We start from the raw sequence: 20,679 nt of genomic DNA, 5'->3' as shown, positions 1-20,679 counted from the left end.
GTGTTGGTATGCTTGATGGTGTCCCACAGGTCTCTAAGGAGCTGTTCACTTTTCTTATATTAGAGCCATCATAGTGGGTAGTATTTTCTTTGGCTGTGATTTGCATTTCCTTGTTGGTTAATGAGGTAGAATATCTTTTCATGTGCTTATTGACCATTTATAGATTTTTGGAGACATGTCTATGTAAATCCTTTGCCCATTTTTAAATTGTGTTGTCTCTTTACTTTATGGAGTTCTTTATATATTCCAGATGTAAGTCTCTTATCAGATATATGACTTGCAAATATTTTCTGATAAAATGAGTCTACCCATTACCTTTTTAGCTTTATTGTTTACTATTTTCCCACACAGTCTTTGCTCTAGATAAACAGGACTTAAACTTTTCCCTAGAGATGCTGTTTTTCATTCCTACAAGTAGAGTGCGTCAGCAGACAGTCATTCAGCAAACCCATTCCGAAGCCCTAGCAGCTGGGATGCATCAGGAACAAAGCCAACGAAATCCCTGCCCTGGTGGAGTTTGCATTCCAGTGCTGTGTCTTGGCTTCCTTTCTGTAATTCTCAGGGTGCCATTAATGTTGTTATGGCATGCTCACCTTCTCCCTGGAGTGTAGATGTTTGTAAACCATTCCTGGCAGTGGTGAGCATTCAGTAGCTGTTTGCTGAACAGATAGAGACATTAATGAGCTCGGTGACCCTGTCTTATTCATTACTATACTCCCTGGAGTAGGCATTTAAAGACATGCTTGTTGGTTTATTGACTGAGGATTCTTGTGGTCCCTAGAGCGTCTGTGCAAACAAAGTTTTAAGCTCATCAGCATAGTTTACCTGGAAAGGAGCTGGGTTCCTGGGATGACTTGGGAAAACAGGTGCCCTTGAGAGTTGTCCTCACACTTTGCGGCCCTTAAAATGTTGGGGACTTCTTGTACACATACACACACGTACGCTTACACCCATACACACACTCATACATACTCACACTCATATACACATTCATACACATGTACATACTCAAACACAATCCACACACATGCATTCAAACACAAACACACACACATATACAAACTCCTACACAAGTGTGTACACACCTGCCTAGACACATACATATTTTAATAAGTTATGTGCATGAGCTACTGTACTATATCATGTATCAATATATGATGACGATACCACTAGAATTAAATTAAAAAGAAAGAGACGGCCAGGCACAGTGAGTGGCTCACACTGGGAGGCCAAGGCAGGAGATTCGCTTGAGCCCAGGAGTTCAACTAGCCGGGCAACAGAGTGTGACCCTGTCTCTACAAAAAATGTTTAAAAATTAGCTGAGTGTGGTGCTGTGCACTTGTGGTCCCAGCCACTTAGGCAGCTGAGGTGGAAAGATTGCCTGATCCCAAGTGGTCGTGACTGCAGTGAGCCATGATTTGCCACTGTACTCCAGCCTGGGTGACAGAGGGAGATGCTGTTTCTAATAATAATAATAATAATAATAATAATAATAAGGCTAGGTGTGGTGGCTCATCCCGGGACTTTGAGGGGCCAAAGCAGGAGGGTTGCTTGGGTCCAGGAGTTGGAGGATAATCAGGGCAACATAGTAAGACCTTGTCTCTACAAAAAACCAAAAAATTAGCTGGGGTTGGTGGTACACGCCTGTAGTCCCAGCTACTCAGGAGGCTGAGGCAGAAGGATTGCCTGAGCCCATGAAATTGAGGCTGCAGTGAGCCATGTACTCCAGCCTGGGCGACAGAGTGAGACCTAGACTTAAAAAAAAAAATTAAAAAAAGGAAGAGATTAACAATATAAAAAGAGCCGGACTTGGTAGCTCAGACTGTAATCCCGTGCTTTGGGCGGCTGAGGTGAGTGGCTTGCCTGAGCCCGCCTGGACAACTTGGCGAGACCTCATCTCTACAATAAATAAAAAATAAAAAAATAAAAAGAGGCCATGTGCAGTGGCTTTCGCCTGTAATCCCAGCACTTTGGGAGGCTGAAGTGAGAAGATTGCCTGAGCTCAGGGGTTCGAGACCAGCCTTGGCGAAACTCTTGTTTCTGGAGTAAATAAAAAATTAGCCAGGCACAGTGGCTTCTTGGAAGGTTAAAGCAGAAGGATCGCCTAAACACAGCAGATCAAGGTTGCCGTGGCCATAAGCATGCCACTGCACTCTAGCTTGGGCGACAGAGTGAGACTCCAACTCAAAAAAAAAAAAAGAAGTAAATCATACCAAGCAATATGACAATAGTATAGAAAATTTGGAAAATAGATAAAAGAAACCTATACTTTGCTGTACTTATTTATAGTGATGCTGATTGGAATAAGTCCCCTTACCCCCCCCATGGAATACCTTCATTTTATTATTATTATTATTTACTTATTTATTTATTTTTTGAGTTGATTTCTCATTCTGTTGTCCCGGCTGGAGTGCAGTGGCATGCCCACGGTTTTTGTTTTTGCAAGTTACTGGGCATAAAATCTCTCTGAATTGCCTTATGCCGCTTTGTACTTTGTGAATGATGCATGGGTGACTTGACTTCTTGTCCCTATGAAAGCTGAAGATTTAGAGCTTGATTCTTTGGTGAGTATGGTCAGCAATCCTAGCTATAAGCAGGCATGTAGCCTCTTTTCCATCCCTTCCTTCCTTCCTGTGGGAATGATTGTTTGGCGTAGGAAAGTAATAAGTGTTCATTGTGGAAACATTGGGACATATGGGCAATTATATGGCCAATTTCTTTTGTTTGAACCCCTTTTCTTGACTCTAGAGAATAGGAGGATTCTTTTTAGCACATAATTTATTAACTATTTCACTTTGATTTCCTTCCCCAAGTTGAAGGACTGGGTTTGACTTGGTCATAGAAATGTGGGTACATTTGCTGATTCCTGAGCAGGTAGAGGCCTCTCAGAGCAGTGATTCTTTTGAATGGAAGGACGTGCCCCTCGGCGTTGACTCCGCGGGGGAATGAATGAATGTGGCCTGGCCAGGGATAGGATGTGGCTGCAGGACATGGCCAGAGTCCATGTGCTGAGCTAGCACACAGCAGAGGAAGGCTCCACTCTTGGAGTGGCTGTTTTTGTTGGACATTCACCTTCTCTCCTGCAGACTTACCAGAGCCCCAGGTCATTGAGCACAGGGACCCAGGCCCCAGTCGAATGCAGATGCCGCAAGGGAACCCGCTGCTGTTGTCCTACACCCTACAGGAGCTACTGGCCAGGGACACCGTGCAGGTGGAGCTCATTCCAGAGAAGAAAGGCCTCTTCCTGAAGCATGTGGAATATGAGGTCTCCAGCCAGGTAACTGCGACTGTGTATCGGTTGGGAGTGGGGAGGAAGGGAGAGGTCTGGGCAGGACTAGTTTGATGGGAGAAGGGCTGAAGAGAGAAGCTGTGCATCTGGCTCACAGGTACGCTCCGAAACCTGATGGCAGAGTCAGGCTGCCTAGCAGACCTGCCCTCGTTTGTGTGCTTGTCACCGCCTCTGGAGTCTGGACGATGCAGATGTGGATCATGCGGGTGTATCCTCGGTAGAGGGGCACGCCTGACTTTTCTTCATATCGCATATTAAATTTTAAAAAGACCTGGCTCATGCATAGTTCTTGGGCAAGCTCTTTTTTTTTTTTAAGGTAGGATTTATTGAGAGGACACAGAAGCTTCCACAATGAGAGGGGCCCCGAAGGGGTTGCCCTTGGGCAAGCTCTTATTTAAGGTCTGGCTTAGGTTACTCAGGTATCAGGATGCAAATCTTGTGGAACCCGCAGCTTGAGCAATGGTGGCGTTTCCTATGGAGTTTGTAGCTCATATGTTTGGATCAGGTGTCTGCTCTGTTTTGGTTTCCGATCAGTGCTTGGTCTTTTTAGACAGGTGGTCTATTTCAGGAGGCAGTAGTGATAATTGCATAGCATAGCATTATGAAATAAAGAATGCATAATTTTTATGTGCTGCCTTTCAAAGGTAGGATAGATGCCCACCTCAGAAGTTAAAACTGCTATAAAGAGTCTTATCTCTGACCGGGCTCAGTGGCTCATGCCTGTAATCCCAGCACTTGGGGAGGCCGAGGTGAGAGGATTGCCTGAACCCACAGGTTCGAGACCAGTCTGGGCAACATAGTGAGACCTCATCTCTACAATAAATAAAAAAATTGGCTGGGTATGGTAGCGTGCGCCTGTAGTTCCAGCTTCTTGGAAGGCCGAGGTGGAAGGATCATCTGAGCCCAGGAGGCCGAGGCTGCGGTGGCTGTTGGTGTGCCACTGCATTCCAGCCTGGGCGACAGAGTGAGACTCTGACTCAAAAAAAAAAAAAAGTGTCTTACATCTTTCAGAAGATCCATGATAATGGATGGTTAAAAATGAAATTAAGACCTATACAAAATCCAAAAGCTGTATTTCTATACTCTAAGGGATTACAAGATTTCTGCTTTTGGTAAGGGCCTGGTGAGAGAAGATGAGGAGTTGGTCATGTTATTCCCATGGGTTCTGTTGAGTGGCAGAAGGAGAAGGTATGGGAAAGTGATGAAATGTCCTGGTCTCTGATGTCCAGCTGAACCTGGACCCCTTTTCTTGCAGCGCTTCAAGTCCTCTGTGTATAGACGATACAATGACTTTGTGGTGTTCCAGGAGATGTTGCTGCACAAGTTCCCGTATCGCATGGTGCCAGCCCTGCCACCCAAGAGAATGCTGGGAGGTAAAGCTGGGTTCACTGGAGATGTGGGGCGGGCAGGAGTGAGCCCACCCCCCAGGATTGTGAGGCCTAGCACAGTGATAGATCCCAACGTAGACTGGGTTGCACTCATGACCCAGGAGGGGGCTGGCGCAGGGCTGAGGTGCAGTGTGAGCCTGTAGCTGTGGCTTGAGCCCAGGTCTGGTGCAGGGAGGGTGACCCACCTGAGCCTTCCGGCTGGATGACTGACCTGTGGGGAGGCCCTCAGAGTGCAGATGTGAAAGAGGGGACCCTAGCTTCAGAGCACGGTGACCAGGACTTCCAAGAGCGCCTGGGTGGGTGCCCGGGAGCACTGTTTGCTCGCATGGCTGGCAGTTTGCTTTGCCTGTTTCTGCAAAGCCTCAGGAACCTGACCCATGGGTGGCACATTAGCATTAGGTGATCTCATGGAAGAGAGCAGAAGGAATTGTAAGGTAGAAAATCGAATCTGGATTTTAAAGGATGTAAAAAGAGCACATGGCTGCCACACCTTTATCCCTGTCACACCTTCATCCCTGCCTGCAGATGGCTTCTGGCCAGGTGGGAGATCACAGGTGACCTTGGAGCCCCTCCTGAGGGCTACAGAGCACAGAGAAGCAGGGTCTGCTGGCTCTGATCTCACTAGTTCTCTCTCCCACAACACTTTTCTCGGGTTCTGAATAAATGTGCTGGGTACCCAGAGCTAGGCAGTCGACTTTCTGCCATTCCCTAGCCATCTCGAAGTTCCTGTGTGCTGGGATGGGGACAGCATGAGATCTAACACAGTGGACGGGTTTCCAGCATTAGAAATCCTGTTTATTGAGGAGCCCAGTCTGATCATGTGATTTTCTCACCCCATGTGAACACTGTTGAGCAGATGACCCTTCTTAAATTGAAAGGCACAGGGAACACTAACGGCAACAGAGATCAGTGAATGTACTGGCGACATGCGATGCTTACTGAAGCCCATGCTTCTGAGCTGACTAAATGTAATGAGAATTTAGCACCATGTGATTAGCACTTATGAAGGCACTGCCTTCTACAGAGGACACTGTGGGTCTTGCACGCATGGGGGGCGGGGGCTGGCCTCAGCCTACTGTATTAAAAATAATATTTTAAATACTACTCCTATTGGTCTGAACCAATTATTTAAATATCCTTAATATATCCATATACACTTTTACTTTTTCTTCCCTTGAAGTGAAATACCTAACCCGAATGAAAGCAATTAATCCTTGGATCCATTACAGAGTGAGTTATAAGCAATGCGATTAGAAAACGGAGCTACGTTAATATATGAGCGTAGCAAAACTCATTTGTTCATGGAGAGAAGTGCCAGGAAGGGATTACAGCGGACGTCTTTAGTGGATGAACAAAGGGAGGAGTCAGACTGGTCCCCAGCAGTCTTGGTTGAAACAAGTTGTTCTGTGGTTTTCCCGGGCAGTTCCTGGACCCACGTGTGCGGCGGGGAGGGTGATGGCATGGGGGTGGAGGCTCTGTTGCTCTGGGGCAGCCTCTTTGGGTCTGTTGCCCTGGCAGCGCTGGGGCCCAGCCAGTGCCCTCAGCTAGCCTGTGGCACTCCGCCTCCTCTGTTGAGATGCCCTGAGAGCTTGCCCAGAGTAGAAGATTTGGGCCAGCACGCGGTACTGTTTGGTGAACTCATGCACTCCTTCAGCTGACAGGGAGTTCATCGAGGCCAGAAGGAGAGCCCTGAAACGCTTCATCAACCTGGTGGCCCGGCACCCCCCGTTCTCGGAGGATGTCATCCTCAAGCTGTTCCTCTCATTCAGCGGGCCGGTAAGTGGGCTGGGCCGCATCTGTGCGCACGCCTTGTCTGTGGCGGGGTACACGGAGCCTGAGCTCTTCTTCCTTTCTCAGGTGTGTGTCTGGCTCTCCCGCACCTGTCCTTCCTCTTGCTGGATGCCCACAGGAATTTGTCTTGTGTTGGGTGATGTGTTGGCTTTCTTTGCTTTCCAAATAATAGGCTGGGAATGATTTTAAGAGGCATCCTTGGACTTGGCTCTGCAGGATTTTGTAAATCCGTGTGGAGATCGTGGGTCTCAGTGCACTCACTTCAGGGGTTTAGGCTGGAGGGTTTGGAGAGCTTAGGGCCAGTGCCGAGACTCAGGTGTGAATAAGTGCTGACTTAAGAACCAAAGGCTTGGCCTGACTTAGGGCTGTTGGAAAACAGGCTGAGCCTCTTTAGCAGAGTACAGATCCGCCTCCTGGGAAATAACTTCTTCGCGTACATTAGCTTCAGTCAGAAGTCACAGTGCAGTTCCTTCCTCCAGGCTGCTGTTGCACAGTCTTAGTGACAGTTCAGAAGCTCAGCAGAGCTCTTGTTTCCCAGCTGAGGAGGAAGATGCTTCCAGCTCCCCAGAGGAAGGAATGTTTTTGTAATCCTTCTCCGTGTGCCTGGGGCACCCTCTCGCTGTGTGAGGAGGGCTAGGTGAAGGGAGGATCCAGTGTGGAATGGAAGCATCCAGGTTCTTCTCCGTTACAGGGAAACCCTTCTTAAATGGAGCACCCCTGCCTCTTCCTGCCCCTTGCCCCTGCTGCCAGAAGACACAGCACTGACACCCAGTGGTGTAGGCCTCTGTACAAATCTTACTTTTGCTTTTATTTCCCCAAGAGGTAGGAAGGGGCCTTTGACCTTTGTAAGAAGTCTGCAGGCTCTCACTGGGTAATACCCCCAAGGGTGTCTGCCACCCATACCAGACATTCAGCAAATACTTGTGGCGTTCTGCTTTGAGCAGGGACTGGATCTTTTGAGCCCTGGGGGTAGAAAGTTCCTTTGGAACTGAGATCTGGATTGTCAGAAGAGGAATGCTGCAGGACCTGGGATTGTTCAGGCTCTAGGTAGAAGAGAGGGAGGTGGGGAGGGTTGGGCAGGTGACTCCTCCGTTCTGGTAGCAGTAAGCTCCCCAGTCTCCAAGCCTGTCCACAGATAAGGTGTTTAATCTCCCAGACCTGTTTTCTTTCTTCTTTTTTTTGTAGAGATGGATCTTGCTAGGTTGCCCAGGCTGGCCTTAAATTCCTGGGCTCAAGTGATCCTTCCACATCAGCCTTAGAGTAGTTAGGACTCTAGGTACAAGGCACCATGTCTGGCCTAGGATTTTTCTTTCTTTTTTTTTGAATTGGAGTCTCACACTGTTGCCCAGGTTGGAGCACACTCACGGCCACCGCAGCCTTGACCTGCTGGCCTCAGGTGATCCTTCCACCTCAGCCTTCCAAGTAGCTGGAACTACTTCCAAGTAGCTGTGCACCACAATGCTTGGTTAATTTTTGATTTATTGTAGAGAGGAGGTCCCGCCAAGTTTCCCAGGCTGGTCTCAAACCCCTGGGCTCAGGCAGTCCTCTCGCCTCCGCTTCCCAAAGTGTTAGGATTACAGGCATGAACCACTGTGCCTGGCAGATTTTTTTTCTTTTTTAAATAAAATAATTTGACCAGACAGTCCTTAAGGTGTCTCAGAATTTCTAGAATTCCTCGATGTGTAAACAGCTGTATATTAGGATTTCTCCTTGTATTTCCTGGGTGGCTCCTTATTTTAAAGCTTGGCTTTGCCCAGGAGGCCTCTGTTCAGAGGGCAGACTCACATGCCGGGGTTTGGAAACGGAGCACCTGCCCTTCCTCTGCCCAGCAGCTCTCAAACCTGTGTTCCTTTTCTGTTGCACATTTGGAATCTGCTGGGGTCTAACATGGCTGATAGCCATCTCAGGTGTTGATGCTGACCTAACTTGCCGACTGTCTTTCTGGAGAGACATCCCTCCACTCCAGAAGTGGAGGTTGGCAGTGCTGTTGTGAAGTCAGTCTTTTCTGTTCAATGAAAAAACAACCTAAGAGACAGTAAAGAGATCATGGAATACTTATGTCAAAACAAACATATTTCTCTTAAGGAAGGATTATATTCTGCTTTGATTGGCTTAAATGGTCTCACAGTAACATTTTTGCTGATGGTAGAGAGTGAAGTTGTCTCTCTTTCCTTTTGCAGGATGTGCAGAACAAGTTAAAGGAATCAGCTCAGGGTGTAGGAGACGAATTCCTGAACTGTAAGCTGGCTCCTCGGGCCAAGGTAACCAGAGAAACAATCATTTTGGCACGGGATGCTTATTTCGCTTCTGCAATGTGCCAGGGACTATGCTAAGATCTCTTGCTGGTTTCCCTCACTTAGCCCTCATTTCAGCTGCTCTGTAGTGGGGATGAGGCCTGTTTTATGAATGAAGACGCAGGTCCGGTGAGATTGTCTTTTTTTTTTTTTTTTTTTGAGTTGGAGTCTCACTCTGTCGCCCAGACTGGAGTGCAGTGGCCGCTCCCGGCCACCGCAGCCTCGGCCTGCTGGGCTCTGATGATCCTTCTGCCTCAGCCTTCCGAGTAGCTAGAACTACAGGCATGCGCTACCACGCCCGGTTGATTTTTGATTTTTGATTGTAGAGATGAGGTCTCGTCAAGTTGCCCAGGCAGGTCTCGAAGGCTTGGGCTTAGGCAATCCACTCACCTCAGCCTCCCAAAGCGCGGGATGACAGGCTGAGCCACCGAGCCCGGCTGAGACTGTCATTTGCTGAAGCTCCAAGTCTCTCAGAATAGGGCTGGGAGATGTGAGCTGAGCCCGTGTGACCTCAGACCTGCTGGGCTCCTTGGGCCCTCTTCTTCCTTCTGTGACTCAGATGGACACACGTGCATATCACCAACTTTTCAGGTTTACGGAGACTGTTGTTGCATTTGTTTATTTTTAAATTGAAAAATTTGGTCTTTTTCCAAAAAGAATTAAGGTTGCTATTTGGTAGTTTTTTTGTTGTTGATTTTTTTTCTTCTTCATACAAAATAATGAATCTTTTACCTGCTTTTTTCCTGAGCTTTCTGTTTTCTAAGCATTAATAGTTAATATTAAAGCTTGTAAAGTCTTTGGCAACAAATGAGGAATACTAGAAGCCCTTCCCTTCATGTGGAGTCTTCCAGGAATATACATTTATCATGTCAAACTTGAAGATTATTGTTTTACTAATTTTTGATAAGACCTCCAGTTTGATCAAATGTTAGTGGACCCTATAGTCTTAACCTAGTGGAATAATTTGTCTTAGTGTTTGCTGCATATAAGTGATGATGCTTTCCATTTCTTTTTTGGACAAGCAGGGAGATCCAGTGTAGACTTGGAGTCTGGACCTGTTGGCTCTCTGTCTCCCACTGGTCATCTTTTGGGTGACCAGCTGCTGTTGTCTGAAAGGCATTTCAAGTCTAGTCATACAGTTTCCCTCTCTCCTTGCCCTGTCAGGACTTCCTCCCAGCTGACATCCAGACTCAGTTTGCTATGAGCCGGGAGCTGATCCGAAATATCTACAACAGCTTTTACAAGCTTCGTGATAGGGCTGAGCGGATCGCGTCGAGGGCCATCGACAATGCTGCTGATCTTCTCATTTTTGGGAAGGAGTTAAGGCAGGTGATCCTTGCAAGTTCTGTAGGGGTTAGGGAAGGAATCTGTAAACTGGGGATAGGCTTGGAGCAGAAAGCGCATTTAGTGTCACAACCAGCATCTTAATCTGTTTCGCTCCAAAAGGGGAAAAAAAAGGGTCTTTAACTTTTTTTTTTTTTTGAGTTGGAGTCTCACTCTGTTGCCCAGACTGGAGTGCAGTGGCCACTCCCGACCACTGCAGCCTTGACCTGCTGGGCTCCATCGATCCTTCCACCTCAGCCTTCCGAGTAGCCGGAATTACAGGCATGCGCTACCATGCCCGGCTGATTTTTTGATTTATTAGAGATGAGGTCTCGCCAAGTTGCCCAGGCGGGTCTTGAACCTGTGGGCTCAGGCAGTCCACTCACCTCAGCCTCCCAAAGCGCAGGATTACGGGCTGAGCCACTGAGCCCAGCGAAAATGGGTCCTATATGGCAGTTTTCCCATTGCTAGGATTAGACTTTAAGACAAGATTTATTTGACCTGGGGAAGAACAGACTATGGGCCGGTGGGGCTTCTTGTACCTGAATGGGAGGTGAGACAGTCTATGCAGAACTGTACTCTCCTTGGCAGTCTCAGACCTTACCTGCATACATATGTCACCTGGGGTCTTGTTGGGAAGAAGAATTGAGTGATAGGGCTGGGGCGGGGCCTGAGAGGCTGCTTTTTGCACAGACTCTCAGGTTTCTCCATGGACCACTCTCTGAGCAGCAAGGGTCCAGGGTAGGAGACACACAGGTAGCTGTGGGAAGACTTGGGATTTAGGCTGCAAGTCTGTGGCAGGGTTTGCCAGACTCAAACACGTGGTGAATTCAAGGCCTTAAGTGTCTTTTTTGCACTTCCTTTAGTGCTCTAGGCTCTGACACGACCCCGCTGCCCTCCTGGGCCACTCTGAATAGCAGCACATGGGGGTCCCTCAAGCAGGCTCTGAAAGGCCTGTCTGTGGAATTTGCACTGCTTGCAGACAAGGCTGCACAACAGGTGAGTGGATTTGCTTTTCAAAGGCACCTGTTCCAAAGAACATTCTATACCTTGGCACGGGGGAGTGCCTCCTTCTCAGATTGACTTCAAAGTTTGGAACCTTGAGTGAGCAAGCAACTGTTCTCTGGGTGGGAACTGCCTGTCCCCATCTGTTCTGGGTGGCTCCCCAGGAAGCATTACGCTGTCGAGAGGGTTGCCAATGACAAAACAGATTGGGTTCTAGTCTCTCTCTCTCTCTCTCTCTTTCTTTCAGTATTTTATTAATTAAGAACTTGCAGACAGAGTCTCACCATATTGCCCAGGCTGGACTCAAACTCCTGGCCCCGAGTGATCCTCCTGCCTCAGCCTCCCAAAATGTTGGGATTACAGACCTCATGAACTACTGTGCCTGCTTTGTTCTTGTCTCTTGAGTGTTGATGTTGTTGAGATTTGAAGATAGAATTTGTCCTTATAAATGTGATCTTGGACTTCCAAGGATACTTTTGGGTGGACCAGATAGTTCCCACTTTGCTCTCTGAGTCAACTAGTATTTGGCACATGGAAACTTAATTCATCAAAAAAAACTAAGCACTCAGCACCCCAAGAGACTTCCATCTCCTTCCACCCTCAACACACAACCTCAGGAAGTGCTTCTGCTGCATGGGCAGGAACTGTTTTTAGAAATCCACAAAGGATCTTGTAGTCATTTGGGATTAATTTGAAGATAAGTGTTTACTGCCAACTTAAAGGTTCATATGGGTGCTTTTATGTTGTAAAACTGTTATATAATTTTGAAGGTGAGAGCTTGCTGCGTTTTTCTTGGGGAACTGGTCTCTAAGCTGTTCGTGGGGAGTGCTAAATGACTTAAAATACTGTCCTTGTTAAAGCTGGGCTTTCCCTGACGCCTGGAGCTGTCGAGTTGCTTGGTGCGAAGTGGATCCGATGCCTGGTATGGAGTTGGGCTTTTTAGGCTGAAGGTTGGGCGTTCAGGTACCCATGACGTTTTTGTGCTGAAGAGGGAATCTGATCTCTTTGCTGGTAGGGAAGTCCCGGGTTTTCTTCCTCTTCTGCTCCCGGTGCCAGGATTAGGACAGTCTTGGTATCTCTGGATTGGTGCTGGGCCCATCCTCTCGAGGTGTGTATGGCTGTTCTTCCCAGGTGTGAGTCTGACGGTTTGTCATGATAGGGGCAGGGAGCATAGGGCAGCTTGCCCTGCGTGTTGCAATGTCTGTGCTGTGGCCGGGCCCAAGCTACTTTGCTCTCTGGGCCTCAGGCTCCCCGCCTTTCTTCCAGCTTGGGACATATGACAAAAGTGAAGCTGTCCAGTTGCAGGGACTCAGACTTTTGCCATGTTCAGCTTCCTCTTCAGCAGGTTGCCTCCAGGGTGTCAGGAATCCCCTGGGGTTCGACTGAGCACAGGATGAAAACCACTAATGAGGTGATTCCCAAGGTGTTTTCTGATTCAGACTTGGATGCTGTATTTCCACCTTGAGAGAGAGAGGGAGAAAGTTCAGGCTTTTGATGTAGAAGTTTGTAGTTTGAGGTTTTGCCCTGCTCTTTGATATTTCATGAATTCTGTTTTGAAATTTAATGTCTGGAGAAATGCTGTTTCCTGAACATGTCTCATTGTCCTTGGTTGTCGTGAAATTAATAATTTTACATGAAACAACTGAAATTGTCCCATTCAGCTGAAATTCCATTTCACCCTTGCTATGCAATCAAAGGCATCCCAAGACTATTTTTTCTAATTTGACTTTTGCTTACACTGTACTTTGATTCTCTCCAGACCTACTGGGAGCCGTAGATAGCTCTATCCCACAGGACAAGTGAGACTCAGAGTAGGGCTGCATTCTCTGTGGTGGTGGGACATTTGCCTTGGCTAAAGGCACATGTTGATGGCCTAGGGTCTTGCACGTCCTTGAACCACAGATAGAACTTAGTGCAGGTACCTCAAGCAGTTAGTTATTTGCAGCTAACCCCACACTCCCTCCTCTTCTACTGGTCCAGGGAGACATCTTGAGGATCACCAGCCAGCAACTTGACCGCACTTTTTTATGAAATAGTGAAAAACAAATCACTTCATATTAAATAGTATAGCGTTGGAACTAATTATTTTATTATAATGGCATTTAGTTTATAATGGAATTTTGGACATGGTGAAGTATTTATGAAAAAAATCAAAATTTTATGTCTTATATTTTTCTAACATGATAATGTGTGAAACAGTCACTGACCTGCATTTCAGGCTCGTTGATACATGTTGTGCAACAGTAATTTGTTTGACTCCTCCACCTGGTGTTTTTCTATTAGAGCCCAAAATACAGTCTCACTTTCTTCCTCCCACATTAATAATATGTAATTTATTGTCCAGTCTGTTGTTTGAAGATGATATGGAAAGATGTACTCGTGATTCCTAAAAACCACTTCTCAACTGATTGATCAGAAACTCGACACATTTCAAATGGGACGTAGGTTTTTTTTGTTTTGTTTTTGGATGGAAAACCTCAAGGAAACATCCATTTTTGAAAAAATTTGTGCTTGCATAAATTTGTCCTGTATCATCACTAGCAATCTCTTTATGTCCCCTTAGAGTGGACATCCGAGTGGTGTGCTAGATTTATGATGTTCCCTCAGAGGGGCTATCCGAGTGCAAATGCTTAACACACTTGTTGTTATTCTGCCATTTTATCGGCTAGAATCTCGCTTGGCTGCGGTGTGGGGTTGGTGGCTAGGAAGCCTGCCCAGTGGCCTGAGGTCTGGAGGGTGGAAAGGGTATCCCAGGGTCCCCTGAGGTAAGGCAGAGCCTGAGCAGCACCCCTGCTCCCAGTCTGGTGCTGCGTCCCACAGAGCTCTTCTCATCATTTGCCCCCATGCTCCCCACCTGAGTCAGGGCTTTGGCACCACCTCTTCCTATTGCATAGGGCCTCTGTGTAGCCCGTCGGGCTGTCTCTGTGACTGTCCTGCCAGTGCGCAAAGCTGTATGCAGGAGCCGGCAGAGGAGCCCGTGTCTGCTCAGTCTCTGCTCTGCTGCGGCCCTCCTGTGTCCAGCCGGGGGTCGACCTGCTCTTGTCTTCTCTCTGCACCATCCTTGGCACTGAACTTGAGGTTCGGCATTTGGGGTGAAGGTTTCACTCTGCCACAGGTGGAACGTGAGGGATCGTGGGAGGAGCCTGGTCTCTCTGAGGTGCTCAGTGAGACTTGGGAATCGAGGGTGTGAGCTGTGCGGGACTGCTGGCGTCCACGTGGGGGGCGCCGGACACCCGCCCTTGCCCGGCTTTGCTGCCCTGGTGGCTAGGAGGGTCCGTGGTGAGCCATGCGGGTCTTGTTGCTCCTGGGCAGGGCTGAGGAGAATGTGCTGCCTTCTGCTGCCGTCCCCAGCCTCTGCCCTCTCCAGAGCCTGGACGGTCCCCACCTGAGTCAGGGCTTTGGCACACCTCTTCCCGTTGCGTAGTGCCTCTGAGCACCGTGCTGACTGGGCCGCATGCGCTGGGCCTGGCCTGTGTCCCTTGCTAGGTGCTGCTCTTGGGTGGGTGCAGGCAGGCCAGGGGCAGTCTCTGGGTGGTGTTTGGTTCGCCGGTGCTACCTCTTGTCCTCTGGATGCTGTGGTGACTACATGAGCGGGGCCATCCTCATGTGCTGTGGGCTTACTGCCTGTTGGGCTGTCTCTGTGACTGTCCTGCCAGTGCGCAAAGCTGTATGCAGGAGCCGGCAGAGGAGCTCGTGTCCGTCCGCCCCCTGCTCTGCTGCGGCCCTCCTGTGTACAGCCAGGGCCAGAGGTCAGCCTCTTCTCATCCTCCAGTATCAGCCTAAGCACCAGGATGTCTCAGGTCACCCCTCTCCCTTCGTGTCTTCAGCACAGCGTGTCCTGCCTGCAGCTGTGGCCTCTTTTCTGCCCTTGATTCCCCTTCCCAGACCTGTGTTTCTCTCTTTTCATTAACGCTGAGACGTTGCCTTTGTTCTCAGCAACGTCCCTCCTGTTCGTCCCTCCCCAGGATCATAGCTGCAGACAGGAGCTCAGGTTTTCTGCAGTTCTAGGTGGAGCAGCTCAGGGAGGGAGCCTGGGGCTCTCTGGGCATGTGTGTGGGGTAGAGGCGTTGGCTTTCAAAGCCCAAAGACGTGAGGGCATCGAACAACCGGAGTGGCTGAGCAGCTTGCTGGAACTAAGGCCCTTGTTTCCATCAAGACGGCTGGGCTTGGAGGCTTCTGTGCCTTGTATTGGCTGGTGTGTAGAAAGGGGGCTCCTCTGTGGAATTGGCTGGTGACTTGGGGGAGCCCCTTCGGCTTGGGAGGATGAGCCAGCCCAGCTCAGGGTTGGGTCTGAGCTTCTGGGTGGGGCTCTGGGTCCTGGTGTGTCTGCGTGGGTTAACTCATTCCTGTCTTTAGGGTAAAAAGGAAGAGAATGATGTGGTGGAGAAACTGAATCTTTTCTTGGATTTACTTCAGTCCTACAAAGTGAGTCTGGGTTGCTCCTTGGTCAGGGCAGAACTTTTGGGAATGCGCTTATGATACCTGGTGGGTGTGACTCCAGGGGCATGGAAAAGGAGCCGGCGTGGTGGGTGTGGCGGGTCTCCCGGCCCCACGGGGCTCTGCTACGGCACTGAGGGCCAGCAGGCAAGTGCCCCTCCCCGCAGGACCTGTGTGAGCGGCACGAGAAGGGTGTGCTGCACAAGCACCAGCGGGCGCTGCACAAGTACAGCCTGATGAAGCGGCAGATGATGAGTGCCGCAGTGCAGAATCGCGAGCCCGAGTCTGTGGAGCAGCTCGAGTCCCGCATCGTGGAGGTAGGTGGGCGGGTGGCTGCAGGTGGGAGGCCGCAGAGCCTGGCCGCAGCGGGAACCGGAACTGTCCTTGTGGGCGGGTGTTCCCTGGTGCCCAGGATCTCTCTCAGTATGCGCGGCCGGGGGTGCAGGGGAGGCATGGGGCTGCCCACGGGCCCAGGGCTACATCCTTCCCCTTCGTGTTGCCCTCTCGTTCCTCGGCTCGGTCAGGAGAGGCTGCAGGAGGCGGGCGGAGCCCTGGCTTAGGGAGGACGTCAGGTGTGGGCCTCGATGCCCTCATGGCGTCGGCTGGGCCGAGGGCCAAGAGCCTCTTTTCTTTGTAGCAGGAGAATGCGATTCAGACGATGGAGCTTCGGAACTATTTCTCCCTGTACTGCCTCCACCAGGAGACGCAGCTCATCCACGTCTACCTGCCCCTCACCTCCCACATCCTCGGGGCCTTCGTGAACTCTCAGATCCAAGGGCACAAGGAAGTGAGTTCCTTTCTGCGCCTACCCGTCTTGGCCAACGCCTTTCTTTTTCCAGCTGCCCGTCCTTCAAGCCTGGAAGCCCTTGCCGTCAGCTAGCCCTGAGAAACTGTCTCGTGGAGTTGGGGTACACACAGGACCTTGAAATGTAGTTTTTTTTTTTTTTAATTTTATTACTCTTCACACTTGACCTACGAAGATAGGATCGAAATGTAGTTCTTATGGTGACTCTTGGGGGGGCGGGGGGAAAGAGGAGCAGGGAGAAACTGTAAAGGAACAACTTCTGAGCTGGGAGCGGTGGTTCATGCATGTAATCTAGTGCTTTGTGAGGCTGAGGCCAGGAATTTGAGGTCAGCCTGGGTAACATAGTGAGACCCCCATCTCTCAAAAAAAAAAAAAAAATTATCCAGGCATGGTGGTGCCTGTAGTCCCAGCTACCCAGAAGGCTAAGGCAGGACGGCACTTGGGCCTAAGAAGTCAAGGCTGCAGTGAGCTATGATCGTGCCACCGCACTCCGGCTTGGGCCACAGAGCAAGACCCATTTCTAAACATAAAAACAAAAGGGACAGTTTCTTGCCTCCTGGAGGAATTTAGGAAGTCAGAGGTAGAACACCAAGAGTTCCTGAATGCTAAGGGTGAGAGGAGAGACTCTGGGAGTCAAGTTTGAGCTGTCCAGAACACTGTGGGTTGCATGTTTTTCCGAAAACCCCTGGTCAGCTTCCTCCAGCTTGCGGTTCCTTTGAAAAGAAATGCTCTGGATTGTCCTGAGCGACAGTGCCTTGGCCCTGGTAGCCCAGAGCCACATGACTCCAGTGTCTGTGCCAGGATCTTTGCTCACCCCCCCAGACAGTGACGTGTGTCCATCTCCAAACAGCCTAGGATCGTGTCTGGTCAGGACTGGAGAAACACTTAAAATGACCACTGTCCAGTTCTTTTTCTGGCCTATACCCTCCTGCTTGCCAGTGCTCTCTGTCCTTTCTTTCCAAGTGACTGTTGATGCCTCTTGTTAGCACTGGGTCCAAATCACTTGCTGAGAGGACTGTGTCTGTCTGGGGCCACCTCCAGCACCTGATGCTGGGGAGGACTCAGGCCTAGGATTCATAACCCTTGTCTCAGATCCCAGTTCTGTGACTGTTATGACCCTCATAACCTCTGTGGTTCTGTTTCCCTTCTGAAAACGGGTATAAATGTGGCCCTACCAACTTTCTAAGACTGGCCTGGGAAGTCAGTGGATAATGAACAAATGCAGTGATGGCTGCATGGGAGCCCTCCATGCCAGGCACTGTGATATGCTGGGTGTGACTGGGTGACATCTGTCCGTCACCAAGGAATACATAGACTGATGGGAGATCTGAGAGCTAGGCTGGTCAGAGGGGGAGGGGCTCCCTGTGCTCTAATAGGGCCTGTGCAGAGCCAGGGGCCATCAAGGGAGTGGGTGTCTCTGTGTGGAGGACTCCGAGAGCTTCAGGTAAGCAGCAGATAACACGAGCTCAGACCCGGAGTCCAGAAGGTAACTGGCAGCGTTGTACAGAGTGGGTTGGGTGAGAGATGGAGATTGTCCAGCCAGACAGGAAGTAGTTCCAAGTGACCAGGTCATGGCCATCTGGATCCTGGTCTAGAACCAGCCCTGCCAGAACCACCTGTTTGTGCAAGATGCAGATTCTGGGGTGCAGAACCTGCCCCAGATCTAAGAGCAAATTGGAGTCTCTGGGGCAGGGATTCAGGAATCTATGCTGTTGGCAGGACACCCAGGAGACTTGGATTTGAGGACCGTGTGTGACACCTGGGTGACTGTGGGACAGGAGGACCATAGTAAGAGCCCCCTCAAGCGATTGTGGGACAGAAGGGCTGTCATGTTAGGTGAGAAATCATGACAGCTTGAGACAAGTTTCCCTGCTTTCTTGAGTTCTTGGTGCTTAGTTTCTCAGTAATGTTTTCACAGCCTCCTAAGCCAGATGACATTTTCAGTTTGTTTACTAAGTAGCTTCCAACAATTTCATGGCAGTGGTTTGTGTGGTCTGACGAGCAGTGCTGGTGTTCCCAGAACATGCAAGGTATTCCACACTGTCCCTTTGTGTTGGTTGGGGCCTCAGGCAGTTTGGGAACCGCAGGCCTGGGCTGAGGTGGCAGCAGTGGGCCTGATAGGAAGACAGACACACACATTAGGAGCTCACTGCATGATGCTGACAGAAGTGTCTCAGGTGACCTGCTTAGGCCTGAACATTGGAGTGGCCGATTGTGACATCACTGAAGGAATGTGACTAGCGGGATGAGGGCTGTGTTGTTTCTGGGGCATGTTGTGATAACCCTGTTCCTGGGAGGTTTTTCATGTAGTGATTGATTAATCCCCAGTCCGATATGCTGGGTGGCATGCTTTGACCCAGTGCTTCGACCTCGCCTGCCATCCCAGGGCCATGCCCTGCTGTCCACTGCAGGCATGGTCTGACCCCCACCACATGACCAAGCTTCCACCTGGTGTCCCTAGCATCTCTGCCTCACCATGGTTCCAAAAGTGCTTGGCGGGTGTGCCGTTTTCCATTTGTGTGTGTGTTCTGTTCATCTGGTGGATGTTGTCTTGGTGCTTGACCTGCCGAACCTCCCAGAAGGCCAGTGTCTACAAAGCTGCTAGCACACACTGGGGATGACCTGGCAATCAGGTTTCTTAAAATTCCACGTCAAAGCCGGGCTCGGTGGCTCAGCCTGTAATCCCGCGCTTTGGGAGGCTGAGGTGAGTGGATTGCCTGGGCCCACAGGTTCAAGACCCTCCTGGGCAACTTGGCGAGACCTCATCTCTACAATAAATAAAAAAAAATCAGCCAGGCGTGGTAGCGTGTGCCTGTAATTCCGGCTACTTGGAAGGCTGAGGTGGAAGGATCACCGGAACCTAGCAGGTCGAGGCTGCAGTGGTCAGGAGCGGCCACTGCACTCCAGTCTGGGTGACAGAATGAGACTCCAACTCAAAAAAAAAAAAAAATTCCATGTCAAGCAGATTTGTGGCCCTTTACTCCTATGTGCATGGGACAGAGGGACAGGCATCTGTGACCCTGGGCCTTTTGTCCACTCCTTGTATAGGCTTCATCTGTGGATAGGCCACTACTGTTCTGCTAGAGGTTCTGTAGACAGCAGAGCCCAGAGCCCGAGGAGGCGACGTCCCCCAGGTGCCCCTTCCTGAGTGCTCTCCATCCCTGCCCCTGGTGGGGTGTCCTGAGGGACAAGGACTTGGAGCGGGTGCGTCATGGGATGGTGCTCAGGTCCCCCTGCTGATCCTTCTTCCTCTTCTCCTTCAGATGAGCAAGGTGTGGAACGATCTGAAGCCCAAGCTCAGCTGCCTCTTTGTGGGACCACATGGCGCGCTGACCCCGCCGTGCTCCCCGCCGGAAGATGGCCTGTGTCCTCACTAGTGTCTGAGGCCGAGGCGGGTGCTCCCTGTGGCCTCACTAAAACCTCTTTCTAAACGGTGTGTTCCTGTGTAATTCCCTTCACACGGTGGTACCCACCCCGTGGTGTTCCCAACCAGGGCTGATGTCACCCAAGCAGAGGCGCTCACTCCCACCGGGCCGGGTGGGCCAGGTTGTCATCGCACATGATGCCGAGGCACCCAAGGAGGCCACAGACCACCCGGGGCAGTTGCATCGCCTGTCTCCAGCCGCCCGTTCCTTCCTTCCCCAGGGCCCTGCCCTGTGGCCTGCTGGCCTGTGGTGAAAGGGGCTAGGATTCTCTGAAATGGTCTTTTTGGGGGAAGCATGGGGAGCAGGGTTGGGTCACACAGCAGATAATGCCGGAGGAGGTGGAGGGGGCTCTAGGTGCGGGGACAGGCGGGAGGGACAGCCTCGTGGGGGCTGACTCAGCTGAGCAGGGGAAGATGAGGACAGGACTGGCCTGCAGCCTGGCACGTTGGCTGCCCACCGACAGCAAGGGGCAGATGGTTCACCAGTGCCAGCACCCACTCCGAGCGGGCTGTGTGCACACTGGCAGGAAGACGGTACGGCCAGGCCGCTTGATGCTGTTCCACTTGTGGGTGCAGTCAGTGCTGACTTTCTAGGGGATGTGCTCCACTCGGTACCCTGGGAGCCCTGGGCTAGGACTGTCCTCCAGGGTCAGGTGTCCTCGTGGCTCCCCTGGCCTCCCCCCAACACTGACCCAACGTGTGCCCTTGGTCTGAGGTCTGGAAGACAAAAGGCAAGATCAGGTGTCTGGGCTTCTGTGAGTGGAGGCTCCTCCTGTCTGTCGGAGCGCTGGAAACGCCGTTTTTTCATTGTGTGGATTCTCTGCTCCTTGTTCTTTGGGTGGGCGTTGTGAGGGTCCACGTTGTGTGGCGCAGTGGCTGGAAGAGGCGAGCCTGGGCAGAGGACACGGTGGGGGTGGAGGGGA

The 20,679-nt window shown here is 50.5% G+C and overlaps 1 protein-coding gene across 1 annotated transcript; it reads left to right on the top strand.

Moving 5' to 3' along the window:
- Nucleotides 1-3,085: 3,085 nt before the first annotated feature.
- SNX8 (sorting nexin 8) lies at nucleotides 3,086-19,768 on the top strand. Its single transcript, XM_021708792.1, has 10 exons — nucleotides 3,086-3,277; nucleotides 4,545-4,662; nucleotides 6,332-6,453; nucleotides 8,649-8,729; nucleotides 9,927-10,087; nucleotides 10,952-11,084; nucleotides 15,447-15,515; nucleotides 15,695-15,844; nucleotides 16,165-16,314; nucleotides 19,596-19,768. Exons 1-10 carry the CDS (start codon nucleotides 3,137-3,139, stop codon nucleotides 19,707-19,709), a joined length of 1,239 nt encoding a protein of 412 aa, XP_021564467.1. The 5' UTR covers nucleotides 3,086-3,136; the 3' UTR covers nucleotides 19,710-19,768.
- The last annotated feature ends 911 nt before the right edge of the window (nucleotides 19,769-20,679 follow it).

The sequence above is a fragment of the Carlito syrichta genome, unplaced genomic scaffold, assembly GCF_000164805.1.
Source record: "Carlito syrichta isolate Samal-C Ts95f unplaced genomic scaffold, Tarsius_syrichta-2.0.1 Scaffold148200, whole genome shotgun sequence".
NCBI classification, from domain to species: Eukaryota; Metazoa; Chordata; class Mammalia; order Primates; family Tarsiidae; genus Carlito; species Carlito syrichta.
This window is presented reverse-complemented; position numbering and strand designations above follow the sequence as displayed.